We start from the raw sequence: 16,175 nt of genomic DNA on the forward strand, positions 1-16,175 counted from the left end.
TAGACTAAATGCGACATCGTATAGTGTGCGTCTTCGAGCTCGAGTTTGTTTACAATCGCAACATCATCATGAATGTCGTAAAATGAAAAAAACAAGTAAAAAAATTGTCATGTTTTAATTAATTTTTGTTAGTTTATTAACATTACTTACAAATAAAAACAGATATTAAGATCAATTCTATGTAAAAATCAAAGAAATCAGATAGGGTCTGGCCACTCAATGTCACAGATTTCTTTGATTTTCACAGTATTAACTTTACTTGCACCATCTTACATAATTTCAACCCCACCACCGAATTTCTACCATCCGTTGCCATGGAAACCGACAGCAGTCTATGAGGGCTAATTGAACTGCAAAATTCAGCCCGTTTTGCCCATGGTTTGTCCTTGTGGTATATAAAAAATTAAAAAAGACAACTAATTTTCTCCATAAATCTCGATTCCCCATACAATTCCCTCCTTATTTATGATATCTATATCCACCTATGGTAAAGAGTGTGTTACTGACCGCTGTACCAATGTATTATAATTTGGCACTTTGCCAAAAAGTGATTTTTTGTTGGATTTCATTGATGAATTTTGATAATTTGGAAAATACATACAGCATAATCAACTGTCATCAAAGGATGTCCATATCAAAGACTCTTAATATATATAAAAAGATTAATGGTGAAACGTAGTGCAATTGATCTGTAGTAGCATGAAAACTAGATTTGGGCATTTTGCCAAAACAGGATTTTTTGTTGGATTTCGTTGATGAATTTAGATAATTTGGAAAATACATACAGCATAATCAACTGTCATCAAAGGATGTCCATATCAAACACTCTTAATATATATAAAAAGATTATTGGTGAAACGTAGTGCAATACATCTATTGTAGTACGAAAACTGTAGATTTGGGCATTTTGCCAAAACGGGATTTTTTGTTGGATTTCGTTGATGAATTTAGATAATTTGGAAAATACATACAGCATAATCAACTGTCATCAAAGGGTGTCCATATCAAAGACTCCTAATTTATATAAAAAGATTAATGGTGAAATGTAGTACAATTGATCTATTGTAGTACGAAAACTGTAGATTTGGGCATTTTGCCAAAAATTCATACTAATGACAAATAATACAACCTACACCATTTTCAGTTAAAATGAACAATATGAGCAATTGATATTTCAAAAATAAACATGGAAAAGTTTAACATATTAATAAAAATTAGTTAGAGTGATTAAAAAAAAACCCATGTAAACATAAAGTGTAATCCAGTAGGACCCCCCCTCCCCAAACACCAAGTAGATTTTGCAATCATTTCCATAAACGAGCTATATTACATGTACTGTATTGTCATGTAAACTATTATCAATAACTATAAAAAGTCTTCTCAAGATATTGGGTAGATACCAATAAATTGTTCATTGTACTGCCTTGTATTTGTTGACCTTTGACCTGGAAATCATTAGGGTCATCTACTATTCATAACCAACCAATATATGAAATATCACAATTGAACAACAGGCCCAAGATATTGGGGGGACAACATTGCATAGAGTACTAGCTACATTGCACCTAGTCATTTTTAATTGATTGATTTATTGATATTTTCCGCCACACTCAACAATTTTTCAGTTTTCTGGTGGTGCCCAGTGTTTATTGGTGAAAGTGAGAACCCAGATACAATGTACCTGGGAAGAGACCACCAACCTTCTGAAAGTAAATTGGGAAACTTTCTCACTTAATACCAGCGCGAATGGGATTCGAACCCGCGCCGACTGAGGCCGTGTCATTTTGAACGCTATGCTCCAACCACTCCGCCACGGAGGCCCCTGCCATTTTAATCTTTTGACCTGAAAATCAATGGGGGTCATATACTACCAGTGACCAACCCCTGTATGAAATATCACTATCAATCAAAGGGTTCTGAAGAAACTGGTCAGACATCAATTGTACAGAGTATTGTATTGCACCTGGTGACCTTTGGACCAGAAAATCAATAGGTGTCATTTTCTACTGCAGAAACTGCATGAAACTTTAAAATTTATTGAAGTTTGTTCAGTGTTACTGTAATATATGTTGACATACCAGTAATTAGTAAATTTATAATATTAACACAGAACAACTCATTTTTGCAAAGTTGTTTATTCAACAAACATGGATCACAATGTTATCCAAACAACACAATCATCTTTTTTTTTTAAAATCATTGTAATAGTGATTTTCCTTCAACTGTTCAGTAATGAATCCTTATTCAGTAGGCTCACATAAGACACTTGCAGGTTAATTTTGCAATGTTTTAGTTACATTAGTCTTCTGACACCAAAACTTGATCTTAACTAAGTCATGGTGTTTCCTTAGAAGAATAGTTTACTGAATCAGGATGGACTTGTGTCGTGAGGTGTGTTCATTGACTGTAAAACTCGCAGGTTTTTTTCCCATTCTCAAGAGCTCTTCTTTGTCCTCTATATCACATAAGAGTCATGGAATGCATCTTCTGCTCTTCAAGTTCTAAAAAATGTGTTGAACAAATCTTGAAAAGTTCATCTTATTTTTCACATTTTCATACAGTACACACCTAATTCAATTTGATTAAACTAAATTTACATGTATTTTATTATGAGTTCTGTCGAAGATTATGCCAGACGATGGGCTAGATATGAAAAAGAAGAACTTGATACATTGTCAGAATGGGTTAAAAGCATAAGAGGGATATTAAAATCCCGCATTAGACACATGAAAACAAAAGTACGTACCATCTATCCTTCTGTGTTTAGTAAACCAGAAGTGATAAAAGAATTAGATAGGTTACATGAGGAATATGTTTTGGTTCCAGCTGACAAAGCTAGTAACAACATTGTCTTTGTTTATAAGGCTCATTATTACAACTGTATTTTAAACGAACTTGGCATTAATTCCACTTTTGGTAATCATACTTATACTCCAACTGCCCTTTCAAAAGACGAAATTCTTCAAAACCATGCTTCAGTTTTAGACACATTTAATATTCCAGTCAATGGGTCGAATGAATATGAGTTACCGTACCTATACTGGATTCCTAAACTACATAAAAACCCTTACAAACAAAGATACATTGCTGGATCCAGTAAGTGCTCTACCAAGCCCCTATCTTTGCTCCTCACGAAAATGTTAACAGCTGTGAAGGAGAAACTTCAAACTTACTGTGCGACTACATATGCCAGAAGTGGTATTAATCAAATGTGGATTCTAAAAAATTCTAAAGAACTTTTAGTAAACTTGAAATCACAGAATTTTTCCCAAATCAATAGCATTAAAACCTATGACTTTTCAACACTATACACGACCATTGCTCACGATAAATTAAAGACTAGACTTTTTGACATCATAGACAGTTGCTTCTTCAACAAAAACGGAAAACGGAAATATTCATATCTAGTGATCAGTCATTCAAAAACTTACTTTGTTAAACACCACTCTGATTCCACGCACAAGTACTCTGAAGTTGAAATAAAAAATATGCTAGAGTTCCTCATTGACAATATCTTCGTGGTATTTGGTGATCAGGTCTTCCAACAGTCTGTTGGAATTCCCATGGGCACGAATTGTGCTCCTTTGTTAGCTGACCTGTTTTTATATTCATATGAAGCAGAATTTATTCAAAAACTTCTACGTGAGAAGAAAAAATCTCTCGCTGTGACCTTCAATTCGACTTTTAGATATATCGATGACGTTTTGTCTATTAACAATGATAGCTTTCATTCATATGTCGATTTGATATATCCCTGTGAGCTCGAAATAAAGGACACCACAGAGTCGTCCACTTCTGCTTCATACTTAGATATTTTATTGAAAGTAGACATTAACGGCAAACTAACAACTCAATTGTATGACAAACGGGATGATTTCAGCTTCTCCATCGTCAACTTCCCACATTTATGTAGCAATATTCCATTATCACCTGCATATGGTGTTTATATATCTCAACTGATTCGATATGCAAGAGCTTGTTCTGGGTATAGTCAGTTTTTAAATCGAGGTAAGCTACTGACAAACAAGTTGATGGTACAGGGATTTCAACAGTCTCGATTGAAGTCAGCATTTCGCAAATTCTATGGTCGTTATAACGATCTAGTTCGTCAATACAACCTCGCATTGGGTCAAATGCTGTCTGACGTGTTTCATACCGATTGTTAAGCCGTTCTTGGCACACTGATTTTGACTGCGGATAACTCCGTTTACCTGATCAGGATATGGGGGTCACGGCGGGTGTGACCGGTCAACAGGGGATGCTTACTCCTTCTAGGCACCTGATCCCACCTCTGGTGTGTCCAGCGGTCCGTGTTTGCCCAACTATCTATTTTGTATTGCTTGTAGGAGTTATGAGATTGATCACTGTTCGTTATCTTCACCTTGAATGTACAAGATCATTCATGATGCTAGAATAGTAATTTTACCACTTAATTAATTACTTAGTTGATAGATTATCATGCCTGCCCACCCGCCCCTCAAAAATCATCTGTGAAATAACATAGATTTATATCTGGCATTAAATTATGCACTTCTGTTGAAAAAAACTCGTTTGTCATCAATATATTTCTCAGAAAATAAAAATTAAAAAATAAAATCTTCCCACAGTCTGCCCCATACTTTTTGGTGACCCAGGATGATAATCTTACTAATTAAGTTGAATTGGCCTAAAGGATGTTATGTTTTGATACAGTTTGTATACATGTGTTTATGCTGTATTGAAGAGCTATTAATAGTGTTAATACTCATAAATTAACAAAATGTCCACAAACCTTATTGGTTACCTGAGTATTAATCAAATTTAAAAAAATTCAAAGTATCACTATAGCTCTAAGGGCTACAAAATCCATGTTATACACTATATGACTCGTTTGGACCCACATTCACAACCCTGTGTTTTCGAAATTCGCAATTTTGGTACCCCCTTCTGTTTTTCCTTCATAAGCATTCAGCTTTATTTAAGGTAGTTCCACCCTCATGTGATGTCATAATATTTTGCGGAGTCAATGATTTAATAAGATTTATGCATAACATGAACATAAATTGTGTTCGAGTCTTTTTCAATAGTTATTGTAAAAAATCTTGTATAACCATAAAATATTTCAAACGTATATGAATAATCAATGAGCTACATTTTTCACAATGCTATACGAGTTATTTCCCCCTGATTACAGGGAGCACGCATCACATTACTGTCATTCGATGGTGTCAAGTAAGGAATAAATAGAAAATTTGCAATTTCTGATTGCAATCAATTGCCAGTTAAGGAATTTTTCTAAAAATTAAGTGTAATGACTTGAAAACAGTATAACTGAACAAAATGTTTTAGTCACTGATTACATGCATGTGGCCCATGTGTGTTTTTCTTGCAAGTAATGTATGGTCATGATGTAACAAAGTATGTAAAGATTAACTAGTCCTCAATTTCTTTAGATCAGAATCATGATGTCCTTAGTATATCAGCAATTCTTCATTATTAATTCCTATCAATATTTTCGACAACCAAACACAACAAAACATGCAATAAGATATGCCTAAAACACATGTACAACCAACACATACATGTACATTATTAATTTATCGTTTCACAATGAACAACACTACTTGTACACCAGATGCCAATAAACAAAGCATGTTAATTATCTTGAATTGGCATCTCTAGTGTAAAATTTTTGTTAAAATTTACTTGTTAAGAATTTTCAGGCATTATTATGAAGTACCCCCCCCCCCCCCCCCCCTCCTTATCACATGCATGCTTTCATTGTGCTGTTAATTCTAGGTGTCTGTTGTTTTAAAAACAGACTACTACTGAAATCCTCAGTATTAATTGTATAATTTGGACAAAAATAAATGTCAAATACACTTATAACCCCCCCCCCTTCCCCAACTCTACAATTTAACGAAGTGTATATCTGAAAAAGTTTTCTCAATAAAATTGAAGAAATCAAACCCTGGTTCTAAAACAAAATTCTCAATTTTGGTATAGAGCATTTTTAAAAGTACCGTCAATCCAGAGTCCTTAGATTTACAATCTATGTTAATTCCCCTTGTCGCAAAGATGCTTAAAAGAAATTTGAAAAGAATTGGAAGGGTGGTTATCAAGAAAAAATATCAATGTTCAATTAACGTCTTATGATGACTGACGCACACAAATAGCAACATGTAGGTCACTTGAGTGATTCTCAACATTGACCTAATTAGAATTAATCATTTTTACAAATGATACTGAGCTCATACACATGTGTACATATATATGTGCGTCATTGACAACAAAACAACTAATCTTTTTGAGTATGCTAATTAAGTGAAGTAATAAATTTTTTTTAGGAAGTTGTGATGAAAACGTTTCAAGTCATCATGTCGCATAAAAAATGGATGGTCTCCTGTGATTATTCTAGAGAATTCAGTTTCCATTCAGGCTCTATAACCAAGCAACTAAACCCAATGTACCACATTCCCCACATCTATTAATTTGTTTTAGGATTTATAATACGGGGATTCAAATTTAAATTTCAAATTATGTATTCAATGTGTATGTATTAATGCTGAATATTTACCTCCTCAAAGTCAGCAACTTGGTCAACTCCATCTTTAGGTGATTTGCACAGTATGATGCTCATACAGCTGAAACACAGAAAAGCACACATTAATTACATAAAATAGTGGTCATGTACTTTGGCCAAAATATGTGATTATTGGATGAAAAAGTAAGAATTCAAAAGTATTCGAATATTTACAATTTACATTTAATATTTTTTGATTTACTTCTGTTGACAGGACCTACATGTATTAAAATTTGAGGGCCCAGTTACAGGACCCAATTCAAAATCATCAATTTTTCATCATTTAAGTTTTCCAAATCAAGTGTCCTAAAGTTCATAATTACAGAGATGAGAAAACTTTAAATCATAATAGTATTTGTGTGATTTCTTCTGTAGATTAGAACCATCACATATTAGTGGGGGTTACCACAGGTAAACAAACTTGAAAGTAGCCTGGCTCACCAATATATATGATTTTAACAATCTTTATCTAGAATGCACACAGGCATTCACATGTTTGTTTTTATTGTAAACTTGACAAGTCAGAGAGAGAGAGAGAGAGAGAGAGAGAGAGAGAGAGAGAGAGAGAGAGAGTCATCACTTAGGATTACATAAATTAAGCGTAGTCCTTTTGAAAATGTCCACATGAAACATGATTTTATAAGTATTCCCCAATTTTTACAGATCCTGTACTCTGTGTAAATGTGATAGGAAACCCCCTGAGTGAATGTTATTAACTAGTATTCTATATTGTACACCCATGCAGTAAATGACAGGACTACTTACAATGTTCAGTCTACATGTATACCACTATAGCTGACTAGCCTGGCTGGTAGTATAAAATAAATTAGGGTTCTCATATGTTTACTAAAAGCCAAATTTTCTGATACATTTTATTCAGCCTTTACTTTAGAATTTGGATTCTAAATCAAATAGAATACTTACGTCAATACAAGTTCCAACACGGCAACAGGCAGGGCTTTTTCATATTTTCTATGAATATGTCTGTCAGCCTTCTGTTTCCCTGGTCATTTTTTTAGTCGGATGTGATGCAATAAAGCGTTAAATTCCACAACATTTACTTTTTCTACGAATACGTAGACGATTGGATGCTAGAGTCCGGTGACTATGGCAAAGATCAAACGGATTTGTATTCCATGAAATAAACCGGAATCCTTTAGCACAATTGAAGATAAAGATCGTGGTAGTGAATTAAGTGAACAAAGAGCATCTGATATTGATAAACTTCTGAAGAACAAATTGAATAAACTCAATTTCCACCTCCTGGCCTGCCATACTGAAAACAAATGAAGGCTGTTCATATCTCCAATACAAGAGAGTGTTACAAAGGGCAATAACTCTTTCTGGTGTATTTTGGTTTGTGCACCAGAGGAAACTACTGGTTTATGTGTTTACCTTTGGTTTCTCCACAAATGTGTTTCTGTACTTTTTTAAAGTAAGATTCAATACATTTTACTAGCATGTGAGTTTACACCAAATGACTGGGCAAATATATTTTATCCCTCTCTAAAAATTACATATATCAAACCCTTATACATCATAAAAATAATTATTTCTATTGTTTTCAAGGATTAAATAAATACAAAAATTTTTCTAAAAGCTAGAACCTAGCTCAAAATAATTTTTACAATTGTTGTTTTTATAAACAATAGCGTTTAATTTTTGATTATTCAAAATATAACATACATGTGCATATCTTGTCCAGCTGTTGTTAGAGGATCGGTTTCCATGGCAACCGTTGCTAAGTCAAACCTTTGCATGTCCTTTTTGTTTTATATCTATCATAATATTGTTACACACAAAGTTTCATAAAAATCTGTGACATACCGTGGCCACTGAATTTTGATAGTTACATAGAATCAGTCTTAAAATGTAAGAGGAGTTCTGGGAACAAGGGTTTTTTGGTACAAAATCGTCATTTTTCGACCCCCACCTGGCCCTCAGGGCAAAAATAAAAACTCCGAAACCCTATTGTGCATCTACAGGACACCAGCAACCATCTCCCTAAAGATTATTAGGATACTGCTTAAAATTTAAGGAGTTCTGGGAACCAGGGTTCTTTGTGCAAAAAAAAAACACGTCATTTTTCGACCCTCATCTGACTCCAGGGGTGAAAATGAAAATTTCAAAACCTTATTGCACATCTACAGGACACCAGCAATCATCTTCCAAAAGATTATTAGGCTACTGTGTAAAATGTAAGATGAGTTCTGGGAACCAGGGTTTCTTTGTACAAAATCGTCATTTTCGACCCCTATTTGATCCCTAGGGTGAAAATGAAAATTTCAAAACCTTATTGCACATCTACAGGACACCAGCAATCATTTTCCAAAAGATTATTAGGCTACTGTGTAAATTGTAAGAGGAGTTCTGGGAACCAGGGTTGTGTTAAAAAGCATTATTTTCGACCCCCATTTGGCCCCTAGGGTGAAAATGAAAATTCCGAAACCTTATTGCACATGTACAGGATCCAACCAATCATCTTTCAAAAGATGATTGGGCTACTGCATGAAATGTAGGAGGAGTTCTGGGAACCAGGTTTTTGTTGAAAAAACGTCCTTTTTGACCCCCGTTTTGCCCCCAGGGTAAATTGAATATTCTAAAACCTTATTATATGTCTACAGTACACCACCTATAATATTTCAAAAGATCAATTGGTTACTACTTGAAATAAAAGAGCAGTTTGAGGAAGAAAAAAGTGTGACAGACGGACCAGGGTAACAACAATATACCCGAACTTTCTTTAGAAAGGGCAGGAATAATTAGAATGAATAAGAATATCAAAGGCATTACTGTAAATAATGTAGAAAAAAAAGATCTCACAATTAGCTGATGATACTTCACTTATCCTTGATGGCAGTGAAGAATCTCTCGCAGAAACTTTTAAAACTTTAGATTATTTTTTAAAAAATATCTGGACTACATATCGATTATGAAAAAACTCATGTAATATGGTTAGGTTCCAAAAAATATAGTAATGAGACTTTGCTGCCAAATTACAGGCTTAGGTGGGTACCACTAGATTTACTTTGTTAGGAATACATTTTGACATATGGAATATACCACAATTATACTATGAACCAAAATTAGTGTAGATTAAATATATAATCAAACAATGGGAGAAAAGGATTTCAACTCCCATAGGGAAAATTACAGTTATCAAGATATTGGTTTTGCCATTATTACCATATTTCAATGTCAAACCCAAATCTTTCTGAACTTTACCTTAAGGAATTAGAAAAGATATTTTTCTTGTTTATATGGAATAATAAAAGTCATAGGGTGAAAAAGGAGGTAATTGTTAAAAAATATGAAGATGGGGGTTTAAAAATGGTAAACCTAATGGCATTTATAGCATCTATGAAGTTGTTTTGTATAAGATATCTCATGTTTTCAAATAGAGGGATGGAACATTTTATTCCAAAGTTGGACTTCAGCAAATTAGTAAACTGTGGAATTTAGTACATTACAATATTCTTGAAAACTTTGAAAAATAAATTTTGGATAGATGTATTTAAATCATGGCTTACATTGCATAACCTTAGTAAAAAGTCTGATGTTGTTGCTGATGCACCTCTATTTTATAACCCAAATATTCATATTGGTGGAAAACCATTTATAATAAACAAATGTTTGACAGCGGCATCAGACAACTTAATGGTATAATCAATGAAGATGGTTCATTTCTTGGTTTTGAATCGTTTTGCAATACTTATCCAAATACAAAGATTATTCTTTTAAGAATATAATAGCATTATTCATGCTGTTAAGGCTCGACATTGCGGCTTTTATTGTCTTTTTAAAAAAAAGGGGGGGGGGTGTGATAATAAGAAAAAATGTATTGACCTTGAAGACTAGTATATCATTAATATATCATCTTGAGATCTCTAAACTATGTTTAAACATTATTCCAAATTAACAGAAGTTCGAATTCGCATAGTTCATTATGTTGTGATATTAGAATTTCTAGAATGCGGCTTTAATTTGTCTGACCTTGAAAAATAAATTAGCTTGAAAAAGTTAATACAGTATCTTTTTCCTTAGACTTCTCTCCCATTCACCTCTTGGATTGTTGATCTGTGTCTTTTGATTGACTTTGTTGTTTATTCGTGTTCTTCTGGCAATCATATTATTTTTCGTTGTCCACACTATTTACCATATCCGAAGCATCAATGGTACGGACTACCAAATATTGTTTTGAACTTAATCACTCCATATCATTATCTTCCCACCATTTTATTTCATAATCACATTGTTTTGGAAGTTTTCCCTCTAAATTTATCTGATTTCTGTAATTTTCAAGAATAATTCTATTTTAATCCCGACCCGACCATGGTACAAACTCTCTACACCATCTGACATCAGTAAACACGCTTTACAACAAAACCACCATTTTTATCACCCAGTACAACAGTGTATCATTCTTGTTACCAATGTAGTTTAATGATACTTGTCGTTTTTCGTGGTGTGTGTTATTTGTTTATGTAATATATGTCTCTTGATAAAGACGCGGGTTGCGTCGAAAATTTGAGTTTTGAATAACCAACAGTGTCGTGGCCTTTTCAGTGCTGTTAGTTATAATTGCATTACAAACAAGTTGATGTTACATGGGTTTCAACTGTCTCGATCGAAGTCAGCATTTTTATGGTCGTTATAACGATGTAGTTCGTCAGTACAACCTATCATTGGGTGAAATGCTGTCTGACCTGTTTCATACCGATTGTTAGGCCGTAAGGCTCATGGCGGGTGTGACCGGTCAAAAGGGGATCAGCTTACTCCTCCTAGGCACCTGATCCCACCTCTGGTGTGTCCAGGAGTCCGTGTTTGCCCAACTATCTATTTTGTATTGCTTATAGGAGTTATGAGAATGATCAATATTTGTTATCTTCACCTTTTATTATAAAATTAGTAGAGTATACTCATATCCAATCAGCGTTACGATAAATGTATTACGTACATATCAAATATATTATGATATTGATGATTTATTTGACATATGATATACATTTTAATATACAATGTATATTGTACATGTATAAGTGTGTTTTTCGAAAAGCATTGAAATATCTAATTGTAACAAGAAAAAGCCCTTGCCTTTCATTTATCAATGCTCACTTTACCGCTTTAAGGATAAGTTCTCTACGACAAAAAAGTTTTCACAGTTCCCTTTACCATTTCCCGACACATCGGACATTTGCGCATAGCTGGTGCGCACTCGGTACACGTGACAATGTGGCCACATGGGAGAAATACAATGCTAACTCTTTCTTCCATACAGACTTTGCAGATAGTCATTTCTTGCAACTCTTTGTATTCTTGTTGTACAGTTTGGAAATCTACAAAAACGGAAATGCATTACAATAGTTCAGTTCTTTCTGGGATTTAGAATGTTGGTTAAATATCAACCCTAAATAACCTGAGCGAATGTGTACCTATCAATGATGAACGATTCAAGAAGGTGTCATAGTAATGATTGACTTACGAATCTATATCCGAAAAGATATTTTGAATATGCGAATTAAATTGAGGTCCGAGTATGATACACATTTAATGTATCTACACAAAATTCTGTATAACGTTTTGTTCCTAACATGCCATTACATGTATATCATCTAGATGAATAAATGAACTTAAACTTCTTATGAAGTTGATTTGCTCATATTTTATTGAATAACCCAATTCATTTGTATGTATTATACAATAAAATATGTTCAAATTCACTAGAATTTTATTTTCAATTATCAAATGTAAACAAATCAAAGCATTACCAGTAAGTTTCATAGTGTCGATCTCGTTACTAAGTGGTTCGTAAGAACAAGGCTGGTCTCCAATAACCGATTTCGATCCATGGTTTTCTGGTGCCGTGTTACAGGTTAACAATATTCTATCCTCCTGTTGAAGAAGGATTTCAACAAGATCCGTATGTTTTACATCTCCATGATTTTCCCGAGATTTCCATAGTGAAAAGGCCTCTTTTATCTGGTCTTCAGTATAGCCCATCTCAAGGACGTTACACAATACAACAGCGTCTATTTCGTCTCTACCACTGCGCAATCCACTAGTCTCATGGGGAACGTTAGTTATAACTGTCTGTCCCTGTCATTTAGAAATAAAGAAAATTCTATGATTATTTGCATAAACATCCGTGAAGAATGTTGATAGTTTGATTATTACTTGTTATAGTGTTATAATTCTATGTAGCAGTCACGTGGTTGACTCCAAACATAGCGTAGAAACGTTTACATTTCATGCAAGTCCACAGATTCAAACTACAGTCAAACCTGTATTAGGAGACCGTCCAACGGAGAATTGAAAAAAGGTCACATATGACAGGTGGTCTCTTAATACAGGTTGCCTATTTTCCACAGTTAATGGATAGAATTTCGCAAATAATTTGTACAATGGAGAAAATGACTACATGTATTTGGAATTTATCATTAAGAATATCAAGTATGGTTTTAATAGTTGTAAAATAAAATCAGTAATACACTGTAGTTAAAAATCTAGAATACAATGTGTTGTATCATAATTTATTTTTCATCAAAAATTACATTTAATCTGTTTAAATAGACAAGCATTTCATATTACACATTTACATGACTGCAATGAGATTTAAATCTCATTTATGAAATGCATGTAAACAACTTATAAACACTTTGTTGTAAAGAGTAACTAAAAAATGCAATGCTTGTGGTAAGAAAGCAAATGATAAAGTGTTGTGTCTCCTTTTGCACAATACATGATGGAAATATGTTATTCAATTTGAGAAACATTAAATAAATCACAATATCCATTGTACATGCATAGCAAATCTTTTAAGCTTTGAACTAATGCAGGCAGCTTTTTTGAACTCGGACGTGTCAAATACTCGGGACATGTCGAAGTGAGCCGCTAGTTCCGGTCATTATTCTGGAAACTTCGATTATCTCATGCAGGAAAACTGCGAATAATCCGTTTAAAATTTCAGTCCTAAGCACAATATTTACCTGATTTATATCACAATTGGGCAAATTTTTCACATAATGGTATAACAAGTGGTGGATTTTCATTTCCGATCTAGCGTACTCGGCACTTCTTTAGGTTTTTAAAATTTGTCGAAGTTGCACCTTCAAATACATCGGCCTTGATTCCCTGATCCGTGATTTTGTTAAATAAACAACAACTTGGGTTTTATTAACTAACCACACACGACCCTGCATGTTGACAGATTTGGTATAATAATTAATTCAGCGGGGAGACCTACTAAACAAGATCACCGCCAACCTATGCGTTATAAAACGAAAGTATCAGGGGCGATAATTCCCAGAATAGTCGTGCGTTTGAAAACGAAAGTGTTAGGGGCGATAATTCCCAGAATAGTCGGCTCAACCAAAATCGAAAGTAGTAATCGCGTTGTAATGGAAAAATGTACAGTCCTTAAACAGAGGTAAAATTTCGTGAAAATACACGAAAAGGTTTTAAAAAATCATGGTCGTTGGTCGCGTTAGACAGGTGGTCGTTTAATACAGGTACAATATATAGAGTAACGTCTTGGGGGAAACTTTTTATGGTCACATACGACAGTGAGTAGCTTAATACAGTGAGTCGCTATGGCAGTTTTGACTGTACAATTAATAAATTGAAAATTGACTTGTTGATGTCGTTGTTGATGGTGATGATGTTTTAGTTTTTGCTGATTTATGCAAGAAGCTTTATAGAGACATACAAGTATGAATAAATAAAATGTTCATTTCTGTGTCTTACCTCGTTTTCATCCGCCTCCTTTACAAGTTGTACTTGATTAACAAACTCCTTCCCTTTGTTTTGGTTTAGAAATGTACATTGCGGAAACCAGTACGCATGCTCAATCCAGGGATCATCTTCCGGTCGCCATTGTGATAAACCCCCTCCACAGCTGAAGCAACTGACGTGATCAGAATAACCTATAGATGTTTGGTAAATTAACTAATTATCCAAATGTGCCAAACAAAAAAATTGTAGTATTTCGTAAGTCAGTCTATCGGTACATCATGTAATGGGCTTAACTAAGCACATCTCTCTCTCTCTCTCTATATATATATATATATTATATATATATATATATATATATATATATATATATAAAGGAAGGTAAATATGCAGTTCCAAAGTATTGTATAATATCAAACATATATACAGGGCTTGAAGCTAACTTTTTATGTCACCAGTCCAGCCGGACTGATGGGGTATAATTTTAACCAGTCCGCAGAAAAAATTACCAGTCCAACAGAATTTTCCAGAAATAATCAAATATATTTTGTTGATATCATTAAAATGAAATTTAACTCATTATGCCTTAGACAATATTGTAACACTTAAATGTGGAATTTATATTTACGAATCAGATTCATCCGGTTGATTAAACAGATCGAAGCATGCCAAATGTGTATGAAATTTCATATTAAGTATATTTTCCAAAATGATGCTTTAAAAAATTAACCAGTCCCATCAGACTGACTAAAACAAATGTCAGTCAGTCCGCCAGACTTTTAGCCAGTCACAGACTGACGGACATATGTTAATTTCGAGCCCTGATATATCATATACAGGGCGTGTATATACTTTGGAACTGTATATTTTCCTTCTTTTTTGATTCGAATTATTTTGACTGCTTGATATCAACTCTCTCTCTCTCTCTCTCTCTCTCTCTCTCTCTCTCTCTCTCTCTCTCACACACACACACACACACATAGTAATAGGAAGAAATATACCCTTAAAAAAGAATCCCGCCTGTGCCATATCAGAAGGTGGTTTGTAAAAAACATGGCCTGCAGTAGAGAAACTGTTTATTCTGCTTGACAACACCGCATAGGACGGATACTTAGGACGATCAAAATGTATTCCCAAACTCTGAAACATCTGATTTGCTGGAGTGGTATTTCCATTGCTCGAGTCCGTTTGAGGTTTCTGTGTCACGGTTTCACAATCAGAATTATGTGCCCTTGGAACCCTGTCTCTCCTTTGAAATGCATCTTCGCTTGCGCTTTGCGAAACATTCGTAGCTTGTAAACGTTCTTGTTTGTTGTCACATTTGTTGCATTCTTTTACAAACTGACATCCCGGAGAATGCACTTCGTGTTGACGGAACAGGTCCGATAAGTCCGCCCAGCTGTTAGATTGGAATTTGCAGCTCTCGCACTCCAAAGCATTGTCATATCCTTCATAATGAAATCCAGCTTTAGACAGCTTGCAAAGAAATACATTTTTATCGTTTTTATAGTTTGCAAACGTTGCCAACCTTTGCATATTGTGTATATAATGCAGATGCACAAATACACACTAGTTAAATACACTTTACGTTCGGAAATAAAACGGGGATTTTTAGTCCATAAATAGAAGTGGGCTTTTAATATCCTATTTTTAGCTCTCAATAAAGAAACGTGTTAACGTATTCAGAGCATACAGATTTATATAACTGACATCGAAACTAAATAAAAAGAGGAAATCTGTTTTGTAAATTTTATTCGCTTAGTGTCATATAACATAATATTACATAACTCACACTCAGAAGAGAAAACGTAAATAAGTAATTTTGTGAATTCCAAGTGAAAGTTTCAAATATTAATAACTTTTTGAACACGCAATACAAATTGAT

At 34.0% G+C, this 16,175-nt stretch overlaps 1 protein-coding gene across 1 annotated transcript; it reads right to left on the reverse strand.

The window, feature by feature from the left end:
- Nucleotides 1–11,531: 11,531 nt before the first annotated feature.
- On the reverse strand, nt 11,532–15,929 carry LOC125675107 (putative inhibitor of apoptosis). Its single transcript, XM_048912606.2, has 4 exons — nt 15,292–15,929; nt 14,306–14,484; nt 12,331–12,658; nt 11,532–11,898 (listed from the first exon to the last, which is right to left on the reverse strand). The coding sequence occupies exons 1-4, from the start codon at nt 15,824–15,826 to the stop codon at nt 11,702–11,704; spliced, it is 1,239 nt and encodes a 412-aa protein (XP_048768563.2). The 5' UTR covers nt 15,827–15,929; the 3' UTR covers nt 11,532–11,701.
- Nucleotides 15,930–16,175: the final 246 nt, after the last annotated feature.

The sequence above is a fragment of the Ostrea edulis genome, chromosome 3 (assembly GCF_947568905.1).
Source record: "Ostrea edulis chromosome 3, xbOstEdul1.1, whole genome shotgun sequence".
Lineage (NCBI taxonomy): Eukaryota > Metazoa > Mollusca > Bivalvia > Ostreida > Ostreidae > Ostrea > Ostrea edulis.